The sequence below is a fragment of the Catharus ustulatus genome, chromosome 6 (assembly GCF_009819885.2).
Source record: "Catharus ustulatus isolate bCatUst1 chromosome 6, bCatUst1.pri.v2, whole genome shotgun sequence".
Lineage (NCBI taxonomy): Eukaryota > Metazoa > Chordata > Aves > Passeriformes > Turdidae > Catharus > Catharus ustulatus.
This window is the reverse complement of record NC_046226.1, coordinates 9,139,693-9,164,706: the sequence shown is the minus strand read 5'-3', so window position 1 is coordinate 9,164,706 and position 25,014 is coordinate 9,139,693. Positions and strand designations below refer to the sequence as shown.

Here is a 25,014-nt window from a genome sequence, read left to right as displayed (position 1 = left end):
AGCCTAACCCAAATTCCTGAGCTTGAATAGAGGGGAGGGACTGGGGTTGACTAATCCCAACAAGTATTTTACCAAGAGTGAGTAAGGGCTCTGGGCTGCAGGGAGTGATGACAAATCTTGGAAACTCAAGCCTGTACTTTGTCAGGGAGGTTTGTTTGGGGATTGGTTGGGTTGGTTTTTTTATGGTCCTTTTTATCACTTTTCAGCTGTACAGTGTGTTCTCAGATGGTATATTTGCCACTTCATGTTTTTGGATCGTGATCATCATTTTTCTGCTAACAGAACAGGGAGCAACTGGGTGCTTGGCCAGCTTCTTTCCCACTGAAGCAAAAGAAAACTCTGCAAGAGGATTTTTCCAGAGCTCTCTAAATGGATTTTCTTTCACCATATCCTGCTAATTCTTCCACCCCTCTGACCTCTCAATGCAGACTTTGATGTTGTGAGCTGCCAGAAAGTCCCACCATCACATTTTCTTAGGGAAACTTTTCAAGTGTCCTACCCCATCACACTTTGCATCTTTCCAAGAGGCATATTTAGGCCTATAATATCATGCCTATCAGTAATCAGCAAGCAAGTCTTTTGTTTGTATATTTGCCAAGGGGAGGTTGCCAAAATGACTCTGGGTAAAACAGAAGCTGTGCAGCTCTGCTGCAGGGAAGGAGCCAGGACCTTTCTCAATGGCTCAGTCCCCAGGAAAAATCACAAGGAAGGCTTTGAAATTAATTTTTTTCCAACTACTGTAAAGGGTCCATCCTTTATCTTGGCTTTCTGGAAAAGAAAACCTTCCAGAGATTACTTAGTTTAGAATTTTCAAGCATTTTCTCTAGTCACTGCTGGGCTAGAAAGCCTTGTGCTTGAACTGGGAAGGGAATATAGGAGTCTCCCCTAATCCCTTCAGCCCCCTAATTGCTGAGTTTTGGGGCCAACTGGCCCCAGGTTATTTTGAGCTCTTTGCAGGCTCAGCAACAGGGGAACAGAGGTACTGGTGGTGTAACAGGATGAGGAGATAACATCAATTTTTGTGGGGCAAGCTGTCATCTATGGAAGCAATTCAGCTTTAAAACAGAATCAGATTCACAGAATGTTCTGAGTTGGAAGACGGCCACAAGGATCATCAAATCCAACTCTTAAGTGAACAGTCCATGTGGATCAAATCCACAACCCTGGCATTATTAGCACTATGCTCTGACCAACTGAGCTAATCTCAGTGGCCAAAACGATTGCATGCAGCTTTGAAAAGGACCTGCATTGTATGACTTGATCCCTGTGAGTCTGAGAAATAATAATCCTGCCTAAAACCATAAAATCTGGCACCAAGAGTTACACTTGGCTTTGCACTTTCTCTGTGATGAATCAGTTCCTGTCCTTCCTTGCTGCTGATGGCTGGCTGGACAGGCCATGTCCTGCAGGGAGAGGGGGCATTGCTCCCCATCCCCAAAAAGGTGCTCTGCTGTTTTCATAGCCAGCCTCCTGCTGCTGTACCTGCACTCACAGCCTGTCAGGCTCTCACATTATCAGGCACAAATACCATGTGTACAAACATATTTGCTATTACAGCAGACAGGAAAGGATTAAGTGGGTGCTATAAAATGAACCTCAACTTCAGTCAAAAGAAACAAAAGTGAAAAAGGAACAGAGTAATCAGATGCTCTTATGAACAGGATATGTTCAAAATGATTTCTCCATCCCATTACAAATGCTTAGAAACTGCACAGCCTCTCCAGCACAATGAGATTTTGAAGTTGTTTAATGGGCATTAGGAGTTCAGAGCTGGTAATGATGCTTCCAACCTTATCCTTTCACTGCATGGAAATAGGTAGTGGCAATTGACTGGTGTAAATTGGCTACTTTTAAAGCTGTGCTTGCTGGCTTGGATGTGCTAAAAGTCTCTCCACAGAGTCTTCAATGTGGTTCAGGTGGGGATATATTGAGTTTCTTCAACAGAGGACTGGTTGCAGTGTGTGCCCTACATGCTGGAGAGCTGGGACCACCTGCTGTAGTTGGGCTTTACATCCCAATTACTGGAGAAAAAGCAGAGCTGCTGGATTGTTTTTTGGTCAGTCCAGACAAACTTCTCACTTTGTCTTTTCTTTTTCTTTCAGAACAAAGCCTTCATGATGTCAATCAAAAAGGAAGGTGCCCACAAGAAGTGGGCTGCCCTGAAGGAGAAACTCGGACCCCAGGAGACTGACCAGTCAGAGGCCAACCTGGAAAATGCAGAGCCAGAGCTGTGCATCCGTCTCCTGCAGATGCCCTCGGTGGTGAACTACTCCGGGCTGAAGAAAAGGCTGGAGAACAGTGACGATGCCTGGATGGTTCAGTTCCTGGAGCTGTCTGGGCTGGACCTGCTCCTGGAGGCCCTGGACAGGCTGTCTGGGCGAGGAGTGGCCAGGATATCCGATGCCTTGCTTCAGCTCACCTGCATCAGCTGTGTGCGAGCGGTCATGAACTCCCACAAAGGCATAGAATACATTGTGAGCAACGAGGGCTACGTCAGAAAACTCTTCCAAGGTGAGGAGACATCTTCATCCATCACATGGGACACCCAGGGGCACTTTCCTGTTGCTTACATTGCCTTTGCCACCCAGTGCAATTTCCACACAAATATTGTCATAGTTCACTGAGAAGCTGGGGATAAACCCAGCTGTATACAGGCATGAAAAATCTTCAGCACCCTTGGTTGTCAGCAGGGATTTGCTATTCAGTCTTTGAGAGCCCCAAAGGCACAGCAGAGGAGCTGAAAGGGCTTGGAGTCTTGTAGCCTGAAAAGAGGAGGGAAAGTGGCATGTTTGGACTCACAAGAGCTTGCTCTCTGTGCTGCTCACTCTGCTCCTTCTGGAAGATGGTGGGTAACACCACTTACATTCTGCTGCCATTCACTTGGCTCGTTGTTAGCTTTGAAATTGATCTCACAGAACTTATTGTACAGCACTTAATGATGCTGGTGCTGGAAGGATAACTTCTGTGGTGCTTCACAGAGATCTCAGCTGTACCCAGAAACCCTTATTAATAGGTTTTTAAAATGCATTTAGTCTGATAGCTGACTTGCTTCCCTCCTCAGTTTTGAAGTCTCCTTCCTTCCTCTTCACCTGAGTTTTCTAAGCCTATATAAAATATGGACCTGGCATTTTTGTACTGTGAAAACAGGGGTATCCTGGATTTTTCAGTGTTGTAGCTTCTTTGTGCTTTAATATAGGAAAAATAAGACAGCCTAATGCACTCCTCCCAGCTCCCAGGGCTCACAGACAAAGGGTAGTGCAAAAAGGAAATACATAGGGATCCACTGGAACAATTTCTCTAACTCATATGCATATTGAGTATTTCTGCACTAAAAATAAGAGCCATTAATCAAAGAAAATTGTTCATCTGCTGCTCTAGAAAATACCCATATGTGAAAATGGGAAATGAATTTTGTTAGTGCTGAAAAATCTTGGCTGCTGTTGCAGCATGTCACTAGGACATGGAAAAGATTAATAACTACAAGCTGCACCAAAATGCCAATGGGATACCTGTAGCATTTACTGTTCCCACTAGAAGTTACCATCACATAATGCTATTGGGGTGGGATATCTGTACGTTAAGGAATTTCCCATCCTCCTTCAGTCTCTTCTCTACTACTGCTCATGATCCATGTAGCAGAAGACACTGAGATTCAGAACACTAATGTCATTATAAATTCTGCTTTGTTTTGTTCTGTTTTTCCTACAGCACTTGACACAACTAATGTCATGGTCAAAAAGCAAATATTTGAGCTCCTGGCTGCACTGTGCATTTACTCATCAGATGGCCATTCTTTGGCTCTGGATGCCTTGGACCATTACAAGGCAAGTGTTCGGTTGGGGCAGGAGGAAGGCTCAGCTTGGATCTCTGCAGACAGATCCGTGTACCACAGAAAAGGGTGGGAATAAAGTTTATTTTGCATTATTTTGGTAAGAGAAGTAGGGGTTTATAAAGTGAAAGCTGTATGAAGTTTTTTGTGGTCAGTGTAGGTCTATGGTGCTGTTCTGTGACTTGTGTGGAGAAATTACTGCCAACCACAAGGTGCTTTCTGGCAGCAAAAGCACCATCAGATCAGCAGAATAAATGGTGCCACAGCCACAGGTTTCAGTGCCCACGAGCTCAGGTACATGCATCAGTTACCAGAAAGCACAAAGGGATCCAAGAGGTGTTTTCAATGACTTTCTCTGCTAACCAGCCCCTGCTCCATAATGGAGGAGTTCTGCTTTTACCTGTGTCTTCCTGTCCTGTGCACAGTGGGATAAACTGAGGATTTCAGATGCTAATTCCATCTGAGAGCCTGCACCACAGTCATGAGCATTTATGTCTGCATAGACCATTCTTGTCATGATATCAGTTGTGTTACCAACAGAGTGTGAAGAACCAGCAGTATCGATTCAGCATCATCATGAACGAGCTCTCCAACACAGACAACGTGCCGTACATGGTGACACTGCTGAGTGCTATCAATGCCATCATCCTGGGGAAAGAAGAGCTGAGAACAAGGACACAAATCAGAAATGAGTTCATAGGTGAGGATGTTTGTTACACCTTGACCTGGAGAAAATCAGTTACCATAAGGTGCCTGAAGAGGCTGAGGAGCAAAACTGCAAATATTCATTTTCTTCTTTCTTTTCACCTTTAATCTCAACAGCCCTTCTGTCAACAGATTTTTTTGTAAACTTTGCTGCTTTCCCATAGCTTTGATCTTTTCTGGAACCCCAGCAGCACCTGAACTTCTTCAGAACATTTCTATAACCAGCCATCTTACATGGCCACATTTCCATATATTGCAACTACTCGTAAGAGTTGATAAAGTTTCTTCACTCTGTGTCTACTCAGTCGAGCCACAGAGGCAGTCCCATGGTTCAGAAGTTCTTTCCAGCTGCCAGAATCCCAGGGTTCTAGGTACCATTGTTGGGATTCACTCACACACTGGGTGCATCTGAGTTGGTGAGCCATTTCTTTCCATGGAGATCAGGGAACATTTCAGCATATCAGAGTGATTTTAGATATCCAAGTGATAAGTGACTGAGGTTACTCATGCCCCAAACATGCCTGTGTCCCTCTGTAACCCCAGTGGTTCACACTGGTGCTGCAGATGTGTGCTGTGGTGTCTCATCATTTACCAGATGACTCTACCCACTCTGATAGATCCATCTGAAGATATTTTCACTTTTTCTCTCTGCAAAAAGAGGTTATAAGCATAACATACATAAAGATCATAATAAATAAGTATCAAGTGGGTCATAATTCAACTATATCTATTTTTTCACCTGCCAGGGCTTCAGCTGTTGGATGTTTTAGACAAGCTAAGGTAAGGATCTCTACTTTTTTTTTTTTTTTTTAATGAGATTCACAGTGAAGTAGCTGTGGAAACTTAATACTTACCCAACCTTCTGTTGTGTGAAGTGCAGTGTGCCTGGGTGGAGTGGACCATGCTTGTATGCACCCATTCCATGGGAGCTAGAGGCATTTGGCCAGTGTTAAGATGCTCCTGCCAGCAACAGTGTCACAGGGACAGCTGTTGGCACAGATGGCATGCACAGAGGCTCTGGGCACAGATGGAGTAGCAATGTCCTCACTGAGCTGTTTCAGACAGAATCTGAAGCAATGCTGTGGGATGACTGAGCAGCTCACTGTGTTCAAAACCTCTTCACTGCTGCTGTTGGTCCCAGAAGTATCCAGCTAAAACAATTTATTATTGCATATCTGAATGTAATTTTAAAATTATGTTCTATTAGAAACATCTGTGATAAATTCTAGAATGCTGTTTATGTGAGTTGCAGTTATCCATGTAACTGGAATTGCTCCATCCAGCACCATAAAAATTAGGGAAGAGAGGATCTTTGGATCTTTTAATAGAACAACAACTGTAAAATTGTAACACTGAGTGGTCTTGAGAGTGCTGAAAAAGGTCAGCTTTAGAGTGTCTGTGTTTTTTTTAAATCCAGTTTTGAGTAACAGAGAAGGAGGTTTTTCAAATAGAAACATCACTGGAATATTTTCAATTAGTCTTGACTTTTAGAAAATAAAAGTGGCAGCCTGATTTCGAAAAGGTCAGAATGCCATTCTGTTGCTACAGCTCCAAGGAGAATTCCATAGCAAGCCTATACTGGGCCAGGTTATGCCATGAGAAGTCCCATTCCTTTGTATGTGTTGATTATAGGAAGAGGTAAATTCAATTCAAGAAAGGATGCACTGATGGCATTTCATCCTTTATAAATAAGGCAAAGTTGGGTACTTTCTATACCAACTGGCTGAGCCTGAGAGGCAAAGAGACAAAAGCCATTTAATAAAACAATCATGTGAAAATTAGTGAAGGGCTCTCCAGTGAAAAGGAATGCTGTGATATTGCAGAGACATCGAGGAAGAGGATCTGCTCATCCAGTGTGACACATTTGAGGAGTTCAAGATTGAGGATGACGAGGAATTACTAAGGATATGTGATGGGATAAACATGAATGATCATCATGAGGTCTTTTCATCTCTCTTCAATAAAGTAAGTTGCCTGTCACATGGGGTGTGATATCACACAATGGCAAAGTGGATCCACTCTGCTCAGAACCAGCCTTGCTGTGAGGGAAACTGCTCTGTCTTCCAGGTGAGCCGCTCTCCAGTCTCTGTGCAGCTGCTGTCCATCCTCCAGAGCCTGCTGCACTTGGAACCATCTCACCACTCCAGCCTCCTGCTGTGGGAGTCCTTGGATGCCGTAGTGAACAGAGCCCTTTTGCTCGCCAATGACAGTAAGAATGGCAAATCCATCCAGCCTTGCACACTCCTCTTGTTTTCCCTTGTCCCATAAAAGTCTTTCCCCAATGAGCAGGAAATAATCTGTGGGACTTGGTAAGAGCTGAACAGAAGCTGGGACAAAGCTACACCTTCTGTATAAGGTCAAGTGAAGCTCCATCCATGTGGGTGGCCACATTTAGCAGTGGGCTTGGGATTCCCAGTGTTGTTTAAATGGTTAATTCCTGAGCTTTGGCTTGTGGGAGTCAGTGGGAATCTGTGCTCACTGGTGTCCTGCCACTGGTGCTGGCCTGTCTTGCTGGCAGGCATGCTCAGAAGTGTTTGTGGGCTGGGCACATGGCAAGGAAATTGCCTGGAAGCCAAAAGTGTAGCTGTGTAAAGTGACACCAGGAAATGGGCTCTCCATGGCTCCAGATTTGCTGCTTGGTTGAATAGCATGAACCAGCCTGAGGGCCTCATTCCCTTTCCTGACCCTGACTCGTTTCTCTAGTCCAAGGGAACACAGTTGAAGAAGTCATTGAGAGGCTGCTGTCCATCAAAAAACATCCAAACAAGCAAAAGCGAGCTGAAAACCGCCTGTCTGGGAGTGCAGCTGGAGGTGTCCAGGGGGAACCAGAGCCATGTGCACGTGCAACTCGGTGTCCAGTGGGATCATCAAACCCCACCAGGGCACCAGCAACATCCTCAGGGCCACTGACCAACGAAAAGATCTCATCCTGCCAGTTCGCAGTTTGCTGTGCTCTGCCAGAGAAATCTAACCCTCCCTCCAACACTGCTGCCAACCCAGCACCTCCAGCCCCACCACCTCTACCCTCTGGCACAGCAGCCATGAACCCCACATCCCCCATGACAAATACACCTCCAGCCCCTCCACTCCCTGGCATCCCTCCACCTCCACCCCAGCTGCCTGGCACGGGGGGCGTTCCTCCTCCTCCTCCACCACTGCCTGGCACGGTGGGCATTCCTCCCCCACCACCTCCATTGCCTGGCATGGTTGGTATTCCTCCCCCACCACCTCCACTGCCTGGCATGGGTGGTATCCCACCCCCACCACCTCCACTGCCTGGCATGGTGGGCATTCCTCCCCCACCACCACTACCTGGCATGGGTGGTATCCCTCCCCCTCCACCCCCACTGCCTGGCATGAGTGGTATCCCACCCCCTCCACCCCCACTGCCTGGCATGGGTGGCATCCCTCCCCCTCCACCCCCACTGCCTGGCATGGGTGGCATCCCTCCCCCTCCACCCCTCCTTCCTGGCATGACAGGAGATCACATAGAAGCTGTGGTGGCCTCCCAGTACAGCTGCCCCCTTGGCTTGGGCAGGCCTCCCCACAAGACAGTGAAGACACCAACGCTGAGAATGAAGAAACTGAACTGGCAGAAGCTGCCCTCCAATGTGGTGAGAGGTGGGTGCTTCTGGAATAAAGTAACTGCTGCTTTAGGGGTGATTTACATTGCTGCTTTTGCTTCCTAGGGGATGAAATACTATCCTAAAGTTTTTCAGATGTGATTGACTCTTTAGATACAGAACTTCCCTGATTTCCTTTACTTTTGACCTACAGAACTGGTGTAAAAGTAACATGAAACTGCTAATGTAATAGTAACTGTTCTAACTGAATTAGTACTATGGAATAGCTTGTTCATAAATAAAAACTTTGAACTTAGAAGAAGAGAAAGGGATGGGAATATTTTCCTAATTCACTATGATGTGCCTTAGATCAGGCTCTGATCAGAGTTCCCCAAGCTTTTATTACCCAGCTCATCTGTGTTTGTATCTGGGTATATTAAAGTCATGAGTAAGAGTGCATGGGAGGATCACTTCACATATCTCTTGATTTTTGGGTTGCATTTCCCTCTTCTAGTGGATTCAAAGTGGAGCATGAAATGTGAGAAGAAGCTGGGACAAGCTGTGTCAGCTTTGTCCTAGACAAGTAAGGCATCCAGTGCATGAAAGTAGGCAGAGGTGAAATCTAAATAAGGCATGTCTTCAATCACAAGAGCAGTAAAATGTTGGGAGTATTTCAGTAGAGGCTTCTGCAGGCATTTTAGGGTGATGATTTTATTTTAAGATGTAAGAAATTGCAGTAGAAATTAATTCAAGCAGTCGTGTAGCCAGCATTATACAAGGAGACTTGAGTATAAAATGAAAAATGGAGGACACAGTCAGAAAATGTCCAAGCTGTGCCTAGTCCCTCCGTTAGGATGCAAGGAAGCAAAAATAATATTGATCAGGGGACTAGAAACAAAATGTCTGAGGTCCATGTCATGCTGATCCATTTTGCCCACCATGGAGGAAAATGCAGTTTTACAGGGAGGGATGGGGCTGTACAGCCTCTGTGTGCCCAGTGCTGCCTCCCCCGAACAGGTTTAATTGCCCTTCAGGGCCTTTGGATCCCACCTGTGGCACTTGTCCCTCCTCAATAAATGACCATTTATCCAGGACTAATACATCTCTTATTTCATTCAAGTTCTGAAGAGTGTCCCTGCTAGCAGCTGACCTTGCCTCGGGCATCAGGAGCTTTCAGCTGTCCCTGCAGCCAGTCTGAGCACTTTGCATTTCTTTCAGAGAGCCACTCAATGTGGGCTTCTGTGAGCAGCAGCAGTGAGGAAACCATAGAGCCCAACTACAGCAGCATTGAGCAGCTGTTCTGCTTCCCACAGCCAACCCCCAAGGAGAAGACAGCAGCACCAGTGAAGGCAGAGCCGAAGGAGGTGAGGAGGCCCCTCATGTTTGTTCAAGTAAAGATCCCTGCAGACAGCTCATCTAATATGAGATATCTTCTTTTTCTTTAATGAAGATCACATTTTTGGACTCCAAGAAAAGTCTCAATTTGAACATATTTTTGAAGCAATTTAAATGGTAAGATATGGCCAGTTTTCCTGACAGTTGACAAAACTTTGAGCAGGTTTTGCAATATTTGGAAGGTCCTCACAAAATCTTTTTTAGCCAATGTGCTTGTCCATGCTACTAATTCATCTGAACATTCCCCATTTTGTCCTACACTGTCTTTAAAATACTGAGTTTAGGGGTTTAATTATGTTTTTACATACAACTTCCCCATATGTTGGCAAAGGAGTTGCATCTCCATTTTACAGATAAAGTTGTGGCACAGACTCTTAGGGTGACCTAGACTGTGAGATACACCTGGAGGTCAAATCCCTCCTCAAATCAGAGCCAATGGAAAAATGAAGAGTTCAATTTTCTTTTAAGGTAAAAAAATACTCAGAGACAGAATCTCAGTTGCAGGATTCATCTTTGGCTTTAGTCATTTGATCAGGGCCAGAAATAAGATTTGGGTCACAGCAGGGATCCAGATCATCATTCTGAGTTAATTGTGGGGAGATACCATTCCTTTTGGATTATTGTGACTCTTTACTGGGGAAAGCACAAAGTGCTTGCACAGATAAATCTCTTGGTAGTGTGTGATAGTTGAAAAGTGGTCTTTGGTTGATGGCTGGCTCTGCTCCTCCTCCCTGCAGCTCCAATGAAGAGGTGACTGCCATGATCCAGAATGGGGACCGGACCAAGTTTGACGTTGAGGTTCTGAAGCAGTTGCTGAAGCTGCTGCCTGAAAAGCATGAGGTCAGGAGGAAAACAGTATCCTTGGTTCAGAGAGCTGAACACATAGTGCAGCCCTGCAGTCTTGATTCTTTATTTCTCATTAGATAGAAAACCTGAAGGCCTTCAAAGAAGAGAAATCAAAGCTAGCAAATGCAGATCAGTTCTATCTTCTCCTCCTTCAGATTCCCAGGTAAGGTTGTTGGTCATGGCCCAATCTGTTTCTTTATTTACCTCTGGGAAGTTTAAGTTTCTTTATAGGAACCTTACAGACCAACACTGATGGATGTAACTGGTGGAGTCCCCTTTCCACCTTGGAGCCATCCCTTTCCCTGTTACCCTTAGAAAGTCCCTTCCAGATCCAGCACCTCCTCTCCCTCTGATGCAGGAGAAGCTGGCCCAGGCTCAGGGTCAGCTCTGCCCAAGGAGGCTCCATAACTCAGTGAAAGGCAGTGCCAAATGCAGTGCCAAGAAGGGGAAAACCTTCTCTTTGCTGATCACAATGCATCAGCAGAACCTACATCCCTGCTGGCCCTCAGGGCAAGCAGCAGCCCCTCGCCTCCCTCCACATCTGTGGTTTGGTGTGGATATGGTGGACAGCAGTGTTGTGGGGTGGCATGGGCTTGCTGGTGATGTGGGAAGGGGGCAGCTGTGCTGGCTGAGATCCCAGTGAGATCCTTTATGCTGTGAATCCCTCTCCCCCCTTAGCTACCAGCTGCGCATCGAGTGCATGCTGATCTGTGAGGAGACCACCGTCGTGCTCGACATGATTCAGCCCAAAGCTGAGGCCATCCGGAGAGCCTGTGAAGGTAGAGATGACCTGAGCTTATTTCTGGATCTGATATAAGACAGGAAATTTTAACCCCCCCAAAACTCCCCTGGAGCTCTGCAATGTTACTACCCAAACCCCAAAGAATTCCTGTGTGGTCCATTCACTGGTTTGCTGCAAATGGGATGCAACTTTAGATATCTCCACTGTTGGCCAAACCCCTTAACAGGACCAAAGATCATTTTCTCTCACCCTCATCCCTTTTTTTCTGCAGCAGATGTGTTCCTCTGAAACACTTTGAATGGTGAAGTGCTGGCAGACCATCAGCCCTTTCAAAGAGCTGAATTTAGACAGCAGAGCTGGCCCCAGTGCAGCTAATTCATCCATCCAGCATTATTTCCCAAATTAAGAGCTTCATACAGCAATTTTCTCTGCTGCCAGAAAAACCTACCCCAAACTTCCCCCAAAAGTAGTGATGCTTTAGTATTTCTCTGCCTAGAAATGGAACCAGAATAAAAAGGTTGTTATTTTGGGTTATAAATTGCTGATCCTCCACCATGGTGAATACACAGAAAGTTTATGGAATAAATTTTGGCTTCCTGTGGCAGAAACCTTTGGTGCCACTCCCCTGAGAGCAGTATGCTCTTCTTGGCACTGCCAAGTGTCACCTGCCCTACAGAGCCAGCTCCCCCAACTCCTGCTGGGGGTTTCTCCAGCTGGCATTACAGCTGTCTGCTGGATAAATTGATATTTCCCCCAGAGTGACTTCCCAGCAGCCCCATTGTTCTTTTGGAGCTGTTCCTGTAACAAAGCTGAGTGCTTCAAAAGCACAGCACTGCAGCACCCTGTTGTAAGAGCAAGGACAGGGACTGTCCTCTTCATGCCTGGTGGATAATCACCTCTACCATGAGAGACCTGGAACAGGGTGAGTGTGTCTGGTTTTAGCAGCTGGCAGGTGATCCTAGGGCAGTCAGAACTGGCTTCACAGCACAGCTATAGGAAGGTGGCAAGATTACATTTGCAGCCCAGTTACCCTTGCCCACACTGGGAAACTTGAAAAGAATGTAAGACCTTGATTGCTGTAAGTGAGGAGGGTCCAGCTCCAGGTCATTGCCATTAGGAAATGAGACACCAGATGTAAATAAGAAACATAAGTCAACAAAGACTTTTACTACCCATGGAACTGAATCTATTTAGAATCAGTTTCTCTGCCAGTTGGGCATTGGGCTGCAAAGCCAAAAAACCAAATTTGATTTAGTGGAATTCAGAATTCCAATTTCAATGCAGTTTAGGAAATGTTCTGATGAAACAAAGGCTTTTGCTTAAAAGTCCCTTTTGTTTTTCAGATCTTTTGACCAGTCATCGCCTGCCAGTCTTTTGTCAACTGATTCTCAAAGTTGGAAACTTCCTGAACTATGTAAGGATTGTTTTTGTCTTCTCCTCCCCTCATTACATGTGAATGATCTCCTTTAGGGTTGTAATTTGGATGGTGATGGATACAGGAGTTACATTTGCTTTTTTTCTCTTTTGTAGGGAAGTCACACAGGCGATGCCGATGGGTTTAAAATCAGCACTTTACTGAAACTAACAGAAACCAAAGCAAACCAAACCCGCATTACACTGCTCCACCACATTCTAGAGGTACCACTGCACAGTAGGGAAGAGGGAGGGTTTTACCACAGATGAAACATTTTTCCTACTCTACTGTTAACTAATGCCACATGCTCATAGTCATATCCTCCCTGGCAAGCCCCAGAGTGTCACAAGTCAGGAGCATTTGAATCACTGATGACTCTGGTGGAGGCTGCTTGTGGTCACTACTCCTTATTTTAAGACTCTCTCTGCTTCCCTTCAACATCTTTTCCTACAGTGTCTGCAACTTCCTTTCATATTTGTGCAATCTGCACATCAGCAGCTGCAAACCACAGAGCACAAAGCTGTCCTGGCTCATCTGTACCCATTCAGCCTTTCTGCGTTTCCAATGGACTTTCCCTTTTCCTTCAAACTGTGCTCAGGCTTTTCATGCTTGTCTCCAAGCCCCCATGGCTTTCCTCTTCCCTGCAATGCTGTTTTTTTTCTTTTTTTCTCCTTGCTCTCTCTGCCACCTTCATTCATCAATGTCCCTCGGTTTCAGTTACTCATGTTCAAGCTGTGCTTTAGCTGGCAATAGCTGCAGCAAGGACAGCTGTGAAAGTAAAGAATGCAATATTCAAGGCTTTTTAATAGCCTTCTGGGAATGTAGGAAGTGTCAGATTGCATCAAACCACAGTCCTGCCTCCCTCCATGCTCAAGAAGAGCTCTGCTTTGCTTTGAACTATGAGTATTTCTCAGGGTTCAGCACTCTTCTGTGTTTTTATAGCCAGGGGAAATGCCTTTCCTCTCTGAATGTGCAAACTACAGACAGGGGGGCAGAACACAGAACAGTCACCCTTCCTGAGCACTTCTGTCCAGCTTCCTCTCAGCTCCTGCCACACACCAAATAACACTTCTTTCTCTCTTCCTCTTCAGGAAGTAGAAAACAGCCACAAGGACCTACTGGAGCTGCCAAAGGATCTTGAATATGTTTCAAAAGCAGCAGGGTAAAATTGTGTGTCACTTCCTTTGAATTAAAAACAAAAATAAATCCCATGCACATCAACAATGTACCAGAAATTAGGACACACACAGCTGGTATAGAGATTAACAAGATGGCATCTTGCATCTTGAAAGATTTGGTTGATGAATGTTGAAAGCCCTTTAATATATAATAATTCTACTACAGCTGGCAACACTTAGGACTGAAATTTGCAGAGCAGTCAGTTAAAAATGCCTCCCAGACCCTTCTGAAACGTGTACTGCCCTTGTGGTGGCAGGAGCTGGTAAAGACCAGCTACCCATTTCTGAAGTACCTCCAGGCAGGGAAAGTGAGCTAATGCTGAGCATGGCAGGTGGAGAACAGCTTTTGAATGGGTGGACTTTTTTTGGCATTCACCTACCCAATACACAAAATTGTAGGCAGGCTGGCAGCCTTTCCATAAGTACTGTGGAGGGAAGCTGTTTTCCATGAGCTTGGACTCTATAGAGAATTCAGAGGACAGGGTTCAGTTCAGTGAAGTGTTAGGAAGCAGAGGGGTGACCAAACCACCAGTTCAGACTTGTCCACCCCTTGGTCAGCTCAAGATGCTGGAGTGCCAACTAATGGCAGGGTTCTGTGTGATTTCAGAATTAATATTGATATTATACGCACGGAGTCTGGTACCAATTTGAAGAAGTTGCTGGAGCTTCAGCGTAAAGTCCTATCATCAAATGAGGATGTGAAACAGCAGTATGAGAAACCCATCCAGGTCAGTAATGGAGCTGTCTTAGATCTCCCCCATTACAAACAGAGAAATGGTGTGTGGTACCTCTGCAGCTGAGGAGAAAATATTGCCACAGACACGCTCTCAGATTTGGAAATAGGCTGCAATGCCACACAAGCCAAATGTTTATTTGCCAGCTGCACCCCAAACCTGGATACCTTTGGTGAGGCCATTTCTTAGGATGTGTGCTCCAACTACTCTGTCCATGCTTTTGTGTGACTCCTCACTTTAAGAGAAGATGGTCACCTTCTGTGTGGATCAGCAGAGTGAAGCCCTTTGCTTGGGATTAAGCTTTGCCTGGAGCTTTCCATGTCCTGCCTTGTAAACTGGCACAGGACAGTTGCCAAGAGTAAAGGTCATCTGCAAATCTTAATTTCTTCCCACCTGCTTCCCAAAAGCTCTGCTGCAGTTAAAAGCCAGGACTCAGAGTCCTGCTCTAAGCTCTAATCCTTTCTCTGTGAGTGCACTTCACTCGTTGTCCTCTGGATGGTGTTTCACTGTGTGCATTTAATGTGTTTCAGGACAGCATTGATGCCTCCAGAAAGCTGGAAGAAGAATTTGAAACCATTGAAAAGAAGAGAGAAGAACTTGCCAATTATCTCTGTGAAGACCCAAGCAAATTGTCCTTAGAGGACATATTTAGCATCATGAAGACCTTCAGAGATCTCTTCATCCGAGCCCTGAAGGTTGGATCTGCACACAGGATGCTGAGCATCCCTAGTGCTGGTGGCTGCCTCCACCCAAATCTGGGGGGGAGCCTGGTTACAGCCTCCTGCTTTTGGCACTTGGCATGAGGTCCCCGAGTGAAGTGGTGTCTGATCCCTCCTTCTCTGCATCCTCGTGCAGTTGTGGTGCTGCTGGGCCTGGCCCAAACACCAGGAATTTGTGATTTTGGTGCAACTTTAGCTGCAGAGTCACAAAGATGCTGTTGGGCCCAAGTGTGCAAGTTTTAGAGAAAGGGCTTACAAAACTTAACCCTTTACTTCAACCTGAGCAAACAGGCTCAGAAGGGGGATATGTAGTAAAAAAGCCACCTTTTTGGAAAAAACTGTGGCTTCAGTGTCTCCCACTTTCACCTCAGCTAGAGGTCAGGCAAGACAGCTGAGTGAAGCATATCACCTCTGCCACCTCTGACTGGGACATGGCAGAGTCCTGGCCAAGTCAGCAGTCCCCTCTCACCATTTTGGTCAGACAGCTCTTATTCCCAATGCCCATTTCATTTATTACACAACATGAGGCCAAAATTAATCTTCCTTCCTCTATAGATCTTTCTCTTCATCAGCTTGTCTATCAGACATTTACCCAACCTTCTCATACCCCTTTTACCTCACTGCAGGAAAACAAGGACAGAAAGGAGCAAGCTGCCAAAGCAGAGAAGAGGAAAAAACAGCTAGAAGAGGAAGAGGGGAAGAGACAGAAGGGGGAAAATGGAAAAGTCAGTGAGTATCTGAAATGGCTTCAAAAAATAGAGATGGAGCCATAGGAGCTCTTTGCTGGTCTTGCCTTAATGGACCAGTAGTGGTGATTTATTTTGTAGGTTTCCAGGTGACTAAAGGCTTTTAGTAGTCTTACAGACATAGCTAAGAATTGACTTTCCACAGTTGCAGCTGGGCAGAGAAGTTAATTTTAGGTTTGCTGACTGAACAGCAAAGAATAAAGAAAACCACCACAAATTAAATATTTCAGTTAACTTTTTCAGTTTCTAAACATAACTTTTGAATCTCAGATCTAAAAAGAAACATTTGACTTATCCGCCATCTGAGGTCCCTGTATACACTTGAATAGTCTGTCCTTACCACAGTTGTCCCAAAAATCTCTCATGTTACCTAAATATGCCTTCTTCTGGATAAAAATGGAAGACTGGAAAATGTAATTGGAAGAAGCTGAGAGGAAAGAAAAATTAAAATTATTTTTCCTCCAAAAAAGGGTTCCCACCAACGTCGATAACAAACAGGGAATATTTCAAGGTCATAATACCAGGGACATGTCCAAGCAGAACTGGTGCCACTGGTGCCAGGCTGTAGCACCAAGACTTGGGAGCAAATCCTTTGTCTCTAGCCAGGATGAGCTGCTGTGGGATCACAGAGCACAGGCTGATCCCAGGTCTGGTGTAGGTGCCTTGCTCCTGCCCAGTGGTTGCTTGTGCTGGGACAGCAGTAGCCACCTCAGCAGTGGCATCAGTGCAGTCTTCTCCTGCCCTGTCTCCTGGGCAGGTTTAACAGCCGTGTCTCTCTCCCCCCAGTCAAGAAGGGGCTGATGAAGCAGGAGGAGGTGTGTGTCATCGACGCCCTGCTCGCCGACATAAGGAAAGGGTTCACGCTGAGAAAGACAAAGAACAGACACGAGTCAGATGCAGTTCCTAAACCCTTGTCTGCAGAGAGCCCAGAGGAAAGCCAGTGTGGTAAGGACACGGACCTGACTGTACCTGAGCTGTTCATTCCCATCTGCCTCTGAGCCTGAGCCAAGCATGCACCAGCAAGAAGCCTTTGTGTATGCATTTGGGGCATTTAATTTAAGAAGACTTTGCAACCAGTGCCAAGGAGCAGAGCAGCAGAGACACTTGAGCTGTTGCTAGCCAAGCCTGTCACAAAATTAGCAGGAATTTGGAGCAGCATGGCCCTGCATGTGTGTTGATAAACCCTCTGAGATGCTTGACCCATGTGTCAGCCACGGTACCGTGCTGATGGAGCACTGCTGCCATCTCCACACAAGTCCCCTCCACACTCTCAAGTCTCAGTGGCACAGTGTATTCCTGCCTTGGAGACTGCTGTATCCCACCTTAGTCTACACTTGGGAGACTGAAGAAGCCCTTTAAACAAAGATAAACCCTATTTGCAGAAGTACCTAAGTGCTTTAGGTGCTTGTGAGGAGACAACCCATGGGTTTAGCTTTTTTTTGGTCGCTTGACCTCAGTGTCAGTGCAGTTAGGTAAGTCCAAGGACATTGGTCTAACCATGGCTCTTCTAGGCCTGCTCTGTGAGGGCAGGTTGAGTCTAATGGGCAGCCTTGAAGTCCTCACACAGCCAAGCCAGCAGTCCAGCCTGGTCCAGGACCTCACAGGCAGGTTCTTCTGTCTTCATAGACTTTCAGGCTTCCTTACAGGTCCCAGAGCTTCCATGGAAATCAGCCATTCTTCAGCAAAGACACATTAACACCTGCTGAAAACAAATCAGAGGCTTGGTTGAGCTGGAGCCTGGGAGTCCAGCTGAGGTGACCACATGGGTATAAAGAGGGGAGGTACAGGGAGGATAAACTGGTGCTGCCTCTTCACAGCTGCTTTAGGGTCAGTGCTCCCTCCACAGGTAGTGCTAACCTGTAACCTCTGCTGGGTAGGTACATCCTGCCTGATTCCTGGTGAAACTACAGCAGTGGCTGATTGTGTGTTTTCTGTTTAAAGGAAAGGATCCACAAGCAGCAGGGAAGCAGATTGATGACAAGACCAAGCAAAACAAGGATGATCATCCCTCAGAAAGCACTCCTCCTTCAAGCACTGCCCCCATGGAGACAGGTGGAGGTGTTACAAATGGTTCAGCTTCAGACCAGGTATTACCTAAAAACGGTGCTGGAGGAAGTTTGCCACTGGAGTCCCAGACCAAAAGCCCCTCAGTGAGCATGGTGGAAGATGAAGGAGCCAGTCAGACCATGCTGGGCCCCGGGATTGAGCAGGCAAACAACGTGGAGAGCCTCCAGCCCAGCACCAAGAGCGGCTCCCTTGCCTTCTCTGTGGCTGACATAAGCACAAGGATAAGCTTTGTGAGCAGCAGTCCAGCCTCTGCTCTTGGAGACCAACTGAGCTGGACTAACGGGTCCATGTCGGGAGGCCAGGACAAGGAATGCCCAGCTGAGGGCTCAGAGGGTGCTCAGCCTGCTCCCTGCAGTGAGGCTCAGCAGGCAGACACAAAAGAAATGACGAAGGAGAATGAAGACCCTGGTACAGACTCACTGTTGGACACCTCTCAAGACAAGTCCTTCTCAGAGGAGCCAGCCACCGACTCCTCTTGCTCAGCAACACTTCCCCCAGAGCAAACTCACTCTGACAGGGAAAAGCAGAGGCCGTCAGGGAAACGGAAGAAGAAGAAGAGGCACAGCAAAAGCTACTCAGGTAGCCTATTTTATAAATAGCTTTTTATAAATAGCCCTCAGGGGGTGACTTAAACGTGGAAACCTTCCTGATACATTTGTTTACGCCTGTTTCTTTCCAATTCAAGGCCTGATGCCCCCTGCCCCTAGAGTCACACTGTGTCATGCAGCTATTACATTTTTTTAACCTGAAAGAGCTTTAAAAAGAAAAACACAAGCATAGTTCATTCTGGTGCCATGTATAAGTAGTTTATGAAGAAGTAATGATGAATCAATAATTAAAAAGCCCATTACACACACTCAGTGAAGATGGCAATAAGCACATCTGTCAAGTGTGCTAAAGACAGCTACAAGGCACAGTTTTGTGCAAACAAGAGCTCCATTAGGCTCCAGAGCAGTGATTAAGAGCATTTAATACTGGGTACTTAATCAGCAATCACCCCCTCTGAACTACTTATAAACACATAAAAGCAGCAACATCAATGCTGCCTTGGGGTTTTTTGGCTTTTCCCCTCATTGCAACAGCACTTTGCTGACAACCTGCCCCAGGGGTATTTTAGGTGGCTTCTAAACATTAGGCCCCTCAAACCATCCCTGCAGAGGGAGGGGGAAAGGTCAGTCCCTGAAAAAGAACATCTTGCTGATGCTTCCACCAAGGATCAATCCTGCAGCTGGGCTGCCCTGCTGGGGCTGGGAGGGAGCTCAGCTGCTGGAGCCACACAGGCCCCCTCTTCATACCAAAAGTGCTCAGCCAGTCCCAAACCTGGGAAGACTGTCCAGGTCCTTTACATCCTACCACCCTTGGCTGGGTCCCTTAATCCCAAACTGGAGATGCCTCATGGGGAAGACAGATGGGTCTGCCAGCCTTTAGAACTTAAAATACACTTTCCAAAGCCTGTTTCCTTTCAAGATCCTCAGGTCAAATGGGCAGGCAAATGGGAAAATCTCTTTTTACCAATGCTTTATGTTTTTCCTGTCAAGGAGGGTGGAGGAGAAAGAAAAGGAGGGTTTGAATACCCATTGCTGAGAAAAACAATGTAGGTTGAGCAGCTGCCACAGAGAGAGGTACCCTTTTAATGCAGCATGCCCCAGGGTTGTAGTTATTTACATTTCTAAACATGGCACTATCCTCTAGTTAAAAACAAGCCACAAAACAAAAGTGATTTCCTGGAACAGTGGCTCCCAAACTTGATTCTTTGGAGGAGCAGAAGCTGCAGCAACGGGAGCATCCCATGCTCCCAGCCCTGGCAATGCTTTCCTGACACTTGAAATTAGGGCTTCTTGCTTAAGAACTGACCCCAGCCTGCAAAAGCCACAGGGTTCCCTGTGCATCCAGGGATGGCATCCAGGGGGTTGGAAGTGGATGATGGACTTTAAGGTCCCTCCCAACCCTTCCTGTGTTCTTAGGAACCTCTCTGCTAGTAGACAGTTATTTTCTTCTTTAAAAGTTCCCTTTTGTTACCTTGGCCTTGCCATGATCAGATATATTTAGTGTCTCTCTTTTGTTCAAAAGCAGAGGTTGAGACTGATACTGGAGATAATAAAGCAAAAAAAGATTGTGTGGCACAATGAGGTATGTAAACTCACAAAAGTGTTGTTTTGTGAACTAACCACAGCACTGGGACTTCACAGACCTAATCAGTATTCAACATATCACCTAAGCTTTTTGTCTTTGTGCCTAATCACAAACACATGTGAAATAAATTTGTTACTCTGATTTTTCACTCTCCAGGGTGTTGATCTTGCGTTGAGTGGAGTCAGTGCTGAGCTCTATTCGACACAGGGTCACAGCCCACATGTTGTCCTCTGTGTCAGCAGCAGCCAAACTGCTTCTCCCTGCAGATAATTAAGAGCCATTATTCTAACCAAACAATCAAACTCCATGTGATGAACAAAGTCCTTGCTTTGATCACATTATTTTCTCAAAATGTGTAAAAATGCAATTTCAGTACCTACCTCCAGCAAAGAACATTTGGTTTGTTTGTGGGTAACCACTTTCTATAGCACTGTTTAAATATGGGTATCTGGAAAAGTGAATAAAACACTGGACCCAGGGACAAATACTATTTAGGATGAGATATCAGCTCTCACTCAAAGCTAAATTCAGCTTCAGAGCTGCACACAAGTTCCCTGCATCCTTCACTGGTACTGGCAACATGTGGTTGTCCTCAAAAAGAGTTCCAGGATGAGACTTTCATTTGCAAAACTTCCTCTGTTTTTACAGCAAGTGGAAAGAAATGCAAGAAAAATCAACAACTGAAACACCCACTGTACTGAAATTGCATAGTTACGCATTGTCCTTTCCATGCTGATGAGCATCTCTTATGAACTAAATCAATATTATCAAATCATTCTTTGTCTTGTTTCCTGAAAGGAATGTATTTATTCTCCAGCATCCCCAGTTCCCTGGGGCTGGGAGGCCTGCTGGGAGCCCTGCTCCTGCACAGACAGGAGGAATCTGTGTAGGATTTCCCCTCAGGACTGCTTTTGTTCCTGCACCTGGAGCATGACTGCTAGCCAGAGAAAATGGGATATACGTTGGGTAGTTACAGTCCTGACTACTGCCCTCCTTTTGGCCCTTTTCTTGCAATACCATAGGATTACATGAAGTGACAGTAGCTCTGTTGGTTTAAGAATCCTAAGGAAGACTTCCTGCAGGAACAGAAAATAGAGGCAATGAAGCATAGGTGAGAAGTATGCCAGGACCAGTGGACACGCTGCATTTGAAGGGCAGCTGGAACCATGAGTTAAACTTAACTCAAACTTTTTTTTTTTTTTAAGCATACAGGTCTGAAAGAAGTCATATTTGGAAAAAAATATACAAAACACAGTTTCACTTTGTCCAAAGAAGACACAGAAATGCAACAAAGAGGAATGTACAGGCATACAGTACCTTTGTGACATGACCAAGTCAGGCAGGAGTTTCACTGCATCCTTGGCTTGCAGTGCCTGGTGTTGCACCAGCAGAGCCTACCTGGGCTTTGATGCCAGGGGGGCAGAGATGAGCTGCACCTTGAAACCTGCACTTCTCTTTTTCCTTTTCTTCCATATGTCACACAGCAAGGGCAGCAGAAGCAAAAACTCATTTGCTTGTCTTAGTGTCCTGCCAGAGAGCTTCCTCTCCCAAATGCAGCTCTTGGTGAGACAGATAAGACAGAACTTCTTGACAGGACAGATTCAGCAAGCCTAGAGTGTCCTAAAGCGTTACCAATCAATATTTTTTCCTAGCATCTTGCACCTGATTTTTTTTTTTTAATTTTATGTTTTGTCCCAAGCATACATGGTCTGTTCAGGTCCCTGCTAGTTCTCTTTTGGCACAGGATATTTCTTTCTCTGGTGGGTTTCCTGATGTGGAAGTTAATGCATCTAAGTGAAGCCACAGGAATCTTCTTCCTTTTTGTGCAGAACAAGCTGCAGGGATCAAGACTCAAACCCCTTACAAGTTTTTAGAGCTTCCCTAACAGCAGCAGAGGGCAGGAACAGCCTGTGACTCTGTGATAACATTTCAGAGCAGTAAAAGACTGTAATCAGCTACTGAGTTTTTGCCTCACCTTGACCACATCTTGTCATGCAGCATTTTCTATAATAATGTCTTTAAATGTCAGCTTTTACTCCTAAAGAGTGGTGTCCCACATTGTCTTTATGTTCCTGAAAGAAATGGTTTTGCTGTTTTTCCTCTGGAATCAAGGCGCTGGTGGTCACACTGTGTGCACTCTGATAACAACTCAATTCCAACCAAGTCCAGAAAGAGCATGAAGGATCATTTTATAAAGGTGACAGTAAAAGATAGACTACTGTACAAGCACCTGAACTCAAGAGAGCTGCTCTTTGAGTTTGCCTTAGACCCTAGAGAATTCCTACAGACAAATGTTCATGTCTGTTTGTTCATGTCTGAAAGCTCCTCTTTTCCTCCATAAGTCCATAAATAATTAGGCTTTAGCAATTTCCCTGCTCACAAATCTAATTGATATATTCCTTAGTAAATAAAAGAAAAACCAAAATGGGAATACAGACCAGCCTGGTGTGGAGGGAGGGAAGGGGCAGAAGGGCAGCTATGACATGCACATGGCACAGTGGCACATCAACCTTCCCCTGCAAAGACACAGAAGGGATTGAGAGCCCAGGTTTTCCTTTAGTTCTTGAAGGACAGATGCTTCACCTCCCCTTCTGCAGACTCAGTATTGTCTGTGGGCAGTTTTTAAATGGACTGTGAGAATATCATCAATCTAATGCTCATCCTCCTGCTAGGTCTTTGTCTTCATGTCTGCCTTTAGAAAAGGAATTTAATTCAGTTATGGAGTGAGACAGGCTACAGTGTGCTGCCCCATCCTTCTGACAGTCCTGCTAAATCCCCTAGATTTAGTTAGTTCAGCAGTTTAATACCTAGAAGGATATATGTTATTGGACTAAACTTCAAAGCAAAGCTGCCCAAACTCTGGAACATCAGGATTGGTTCTGGAAACATGAGGGTTTTATTAAGTACATCAAACTACCTCTTTTTAGGTTATCTGAGGAACAGATTAAACTGATTTCCTCAGTAACACCTCAACCATTAGATACACATGCATGCAAAAACACACCACTTGTGTTCATAGTTGCAAATAATTTGCATTTCTCGCGCTTCCTGCAGGTGTCACAGCAAGGCAGAAGGTATGAGAGAACCTCTCACGTGTCCCTTGAGTGCTGCCAGCTTCTGAAACTCCATCTGCATCAATGAAATGCCACATGGACAACTTCTGCCCCATGAAGACTCTCAGCCTCTCCTCATGCAGCCTTTCACTCCCCTCCCCAGGACCTAAAGAGCCTCCCCAGAGACTCTGGACCCCTCAGCCTGTGCCTTGCACTGGGCACCTGTGAGGGCAGGGGACAGTTCTGTGCATAGTGGCAGTGAAAGGGTCAGACCTGTCATCCACCGTCTGGAAGCCAATTCTTTCAACCTGCTCTTAGGCCAAACTCCTCTTGAAATGACAGCTGAGTGTGGCCCAAGAACAGACTGCAGTGTTCAGCCCTCAAAAAAGTGTTAAAAACAGCAGTGCCTCAACTAAATTAAGGGTGTAAATTAAGCAGTGGCTGTACCATCATGGGTGGAGGTGTGTTAAGTTCCTCTTCTCATTGCCCACTGACAGCTTCTATTGGACCAGGTCCAAGACCCAGATTAGACAAATGTATTTTTACACTCAATCACTTAAAGCAAGGGAAACTGGTTACATGGGGGGAAAAAAGTAAAAGTATACATTTTAGTAAGCATATGGCCTATAAACAGTGTCTGGTTCCTACATGATGCTTATGTGCAATTAAGTTGAAGAGCATCAGTAATCTTAAGTAGTCTTGTCACAGACACTGATGCATCCATCAGCTTCTGGAGAACCAGGGCCCTGGTTTCTCTTACTAAAGCAAAAGGAAGAGGTTTTCCAGAGTGCTCAATTGGACACATTTTCAGCTTATCCTGTAGTAAATCTCTGGGCTTGACTTCCATTGTCAGCTGCTTGTACTCAAGAGTCTATGTCCAAGCTGCAGAACGTGTGGAATCATGTTACTTTGGCTTTAAAACTGGGACTGTGCAGTACTGTGTTTTCAAAATTCAGAGCTTTATTTCTCAAGTTTTGTAATAACACTGTATAATAATTTTGTACATAGCTGTCCATTTAAAATGATCTGTGTTTGTTGACTCTGTGGTATGATATGTGCTGAAACATAAATCCAGTGGAAGAGCTGGGTACATTTCAGAACTGTTCATTTATATGGTGACTCACTGTGGCTAAACTAATGTGCAGGCTAAAGCTTATTTTGCTTTGCTTAATAGGACTTGTAATGTCCTTGTAAGACTGAAAACTTAGAAGTGAAACCAAGAATTAAATCACTGGTTTGTTTTAACCAAGGCATCACTATGAGCATATTGAGAACTGGTCAGCAGAAGCAGAGATGAGTTGAGAGCAGATGGGGGAAAGGTTCAATGCAGGAGACGCTGCAAAGTAGCACAGCCCTGTTGCAACAGAAAACTCATCGTTGCTGGCAGAAGCAGGGAGACCCTCAGCATTCCCTGTAGAACCATGTCACCTGGATTTGATTTGCAGGACTGTCTCTATCACATCTACAGATTTCCCCTTTTTTCCCCTCTTTTCCAGTCTCAGAGCTCATCACCAAGCACCATCCTTTTGCTCTTCCATCTGCTGCTCTCAGATTAGACTCCAATCCGCAAAAACTTGAGTATAAAACATATTCTCCCTGCTCCATGTTTCCAGAAGAGCCTGCAGCCCAGGCTAGCAGGGCACAGCCAGCCTCCTCCTCACCACCACACTGTTTGATCAATAGCAACAACATCATTTGGAGATGCAGGACTGGGGAACAAACAAGTTTTCTGGGTGTTACCCAGGGAACCTTTCCTGCTGATGCCCCTGTCTGCTCATTTCAGATGCTACAGCATGTGTCCACTTCTCCATCTGGGTCTTTCAGCTTCCCTCATTTCCACCCAGAGAGCAGCTCATTTCCACAGCCAGAGTTTTTATTACTCTGTGTGCT

The 25,014-nt window shown here is 45.6% G+C and overlaps 1 protein-coding gene across 5 annotated transcripts in view; it reads left to right on the top strand.

Moving 5' to 3' along the window:
- INF2 (inverted formin 2) overlaps positions 1-24,369 on the top strand; it is a 41,194-nt gene extending 16,825 nt beyond the window's left edge. For 2 of the 5 annotated variants that reach the window (XM_033062098.2, XM_033062099.2), the window contains exons 2-23: positions 2,103-2,511; positions 3,709-3,824; positions 4,370-4,529; positions 5,281-5,314; positions 6,358-6,499; positions 6,602-6,743; positions 7,238-8,155; positions 9,316-9,461; positions 9,548-9,609; positions 10,230-10,332; positions 10,416-10,501; positions 11,017-11,117; positions 12,424-12,494; positions 12,611-12,718; positions 13,586-13,656; positions 14,280-14,400; positions 14,937-15,101; positions 15,752-15,854; positions 16,658-16,816; positions 17,813-18,517; positions 20,009-20,068; positions 23,126-24,369. In XM_033062098.2, the coding sequence (XP_032917989.1) occupies positions 2,115-2,511; positions 3,709-3,824; positions 4,370-4,529; positions 5,281-5,314; positions 6,358-6,499; positions 6,602-6,743; positions 7,238-8,155; positions 9,316-9,461; positions 9,548-9,609; positions 10,230-10,332; positions 10,416-10,501; positions 11,017-11,117; positions 12,424-12,494; positions 12,611-12,718; positions 13,586-13,656; positions 14,280-14,400; positions 14,937-15,101; positions 15,752-15,854; positions 16,658-16,816; positions 17,813-18,517; positions 20,009-20,067 (3,969 nt within the window). In that variant the 5' untranslated portion in view covers positions 2,103-2,114 and the 3' untranslated portion in view covers position 20,068; positions 23,126-24,369. Of the gene's footprint in view, positions 1-2,102; positions 2,512-3,708; positions 3,825-4,369; positions 4,530-5,280; positions 5,319-6,357; positions 6,500-6,601; positions 6,744-7,237; positions 8,156-9,315; positions 9,462-9,547; positions 9,610-10,229; positions 10,333-10,415; positions 10,502-11,016; positions 11,118-12,423; positions 12,495-12,610; positions 12,719-13,585; positions 13,657-14,279; positions 14,401-14,936; positions 15,102-15,751; positions 15,855-16,657; positions 16,817-17,812; positions 18,518-20,008; positions 20,069-23,125 lie in introns of those variants that run through there. The other 3 variants (XM_033062100.2, XM_033062102.2, XM_033062103.1) reach the window with 3 other exon arrangements.
- The last annotated feature ends 645 nt before the right edge of the window (positions 24,370-25,014 follow it).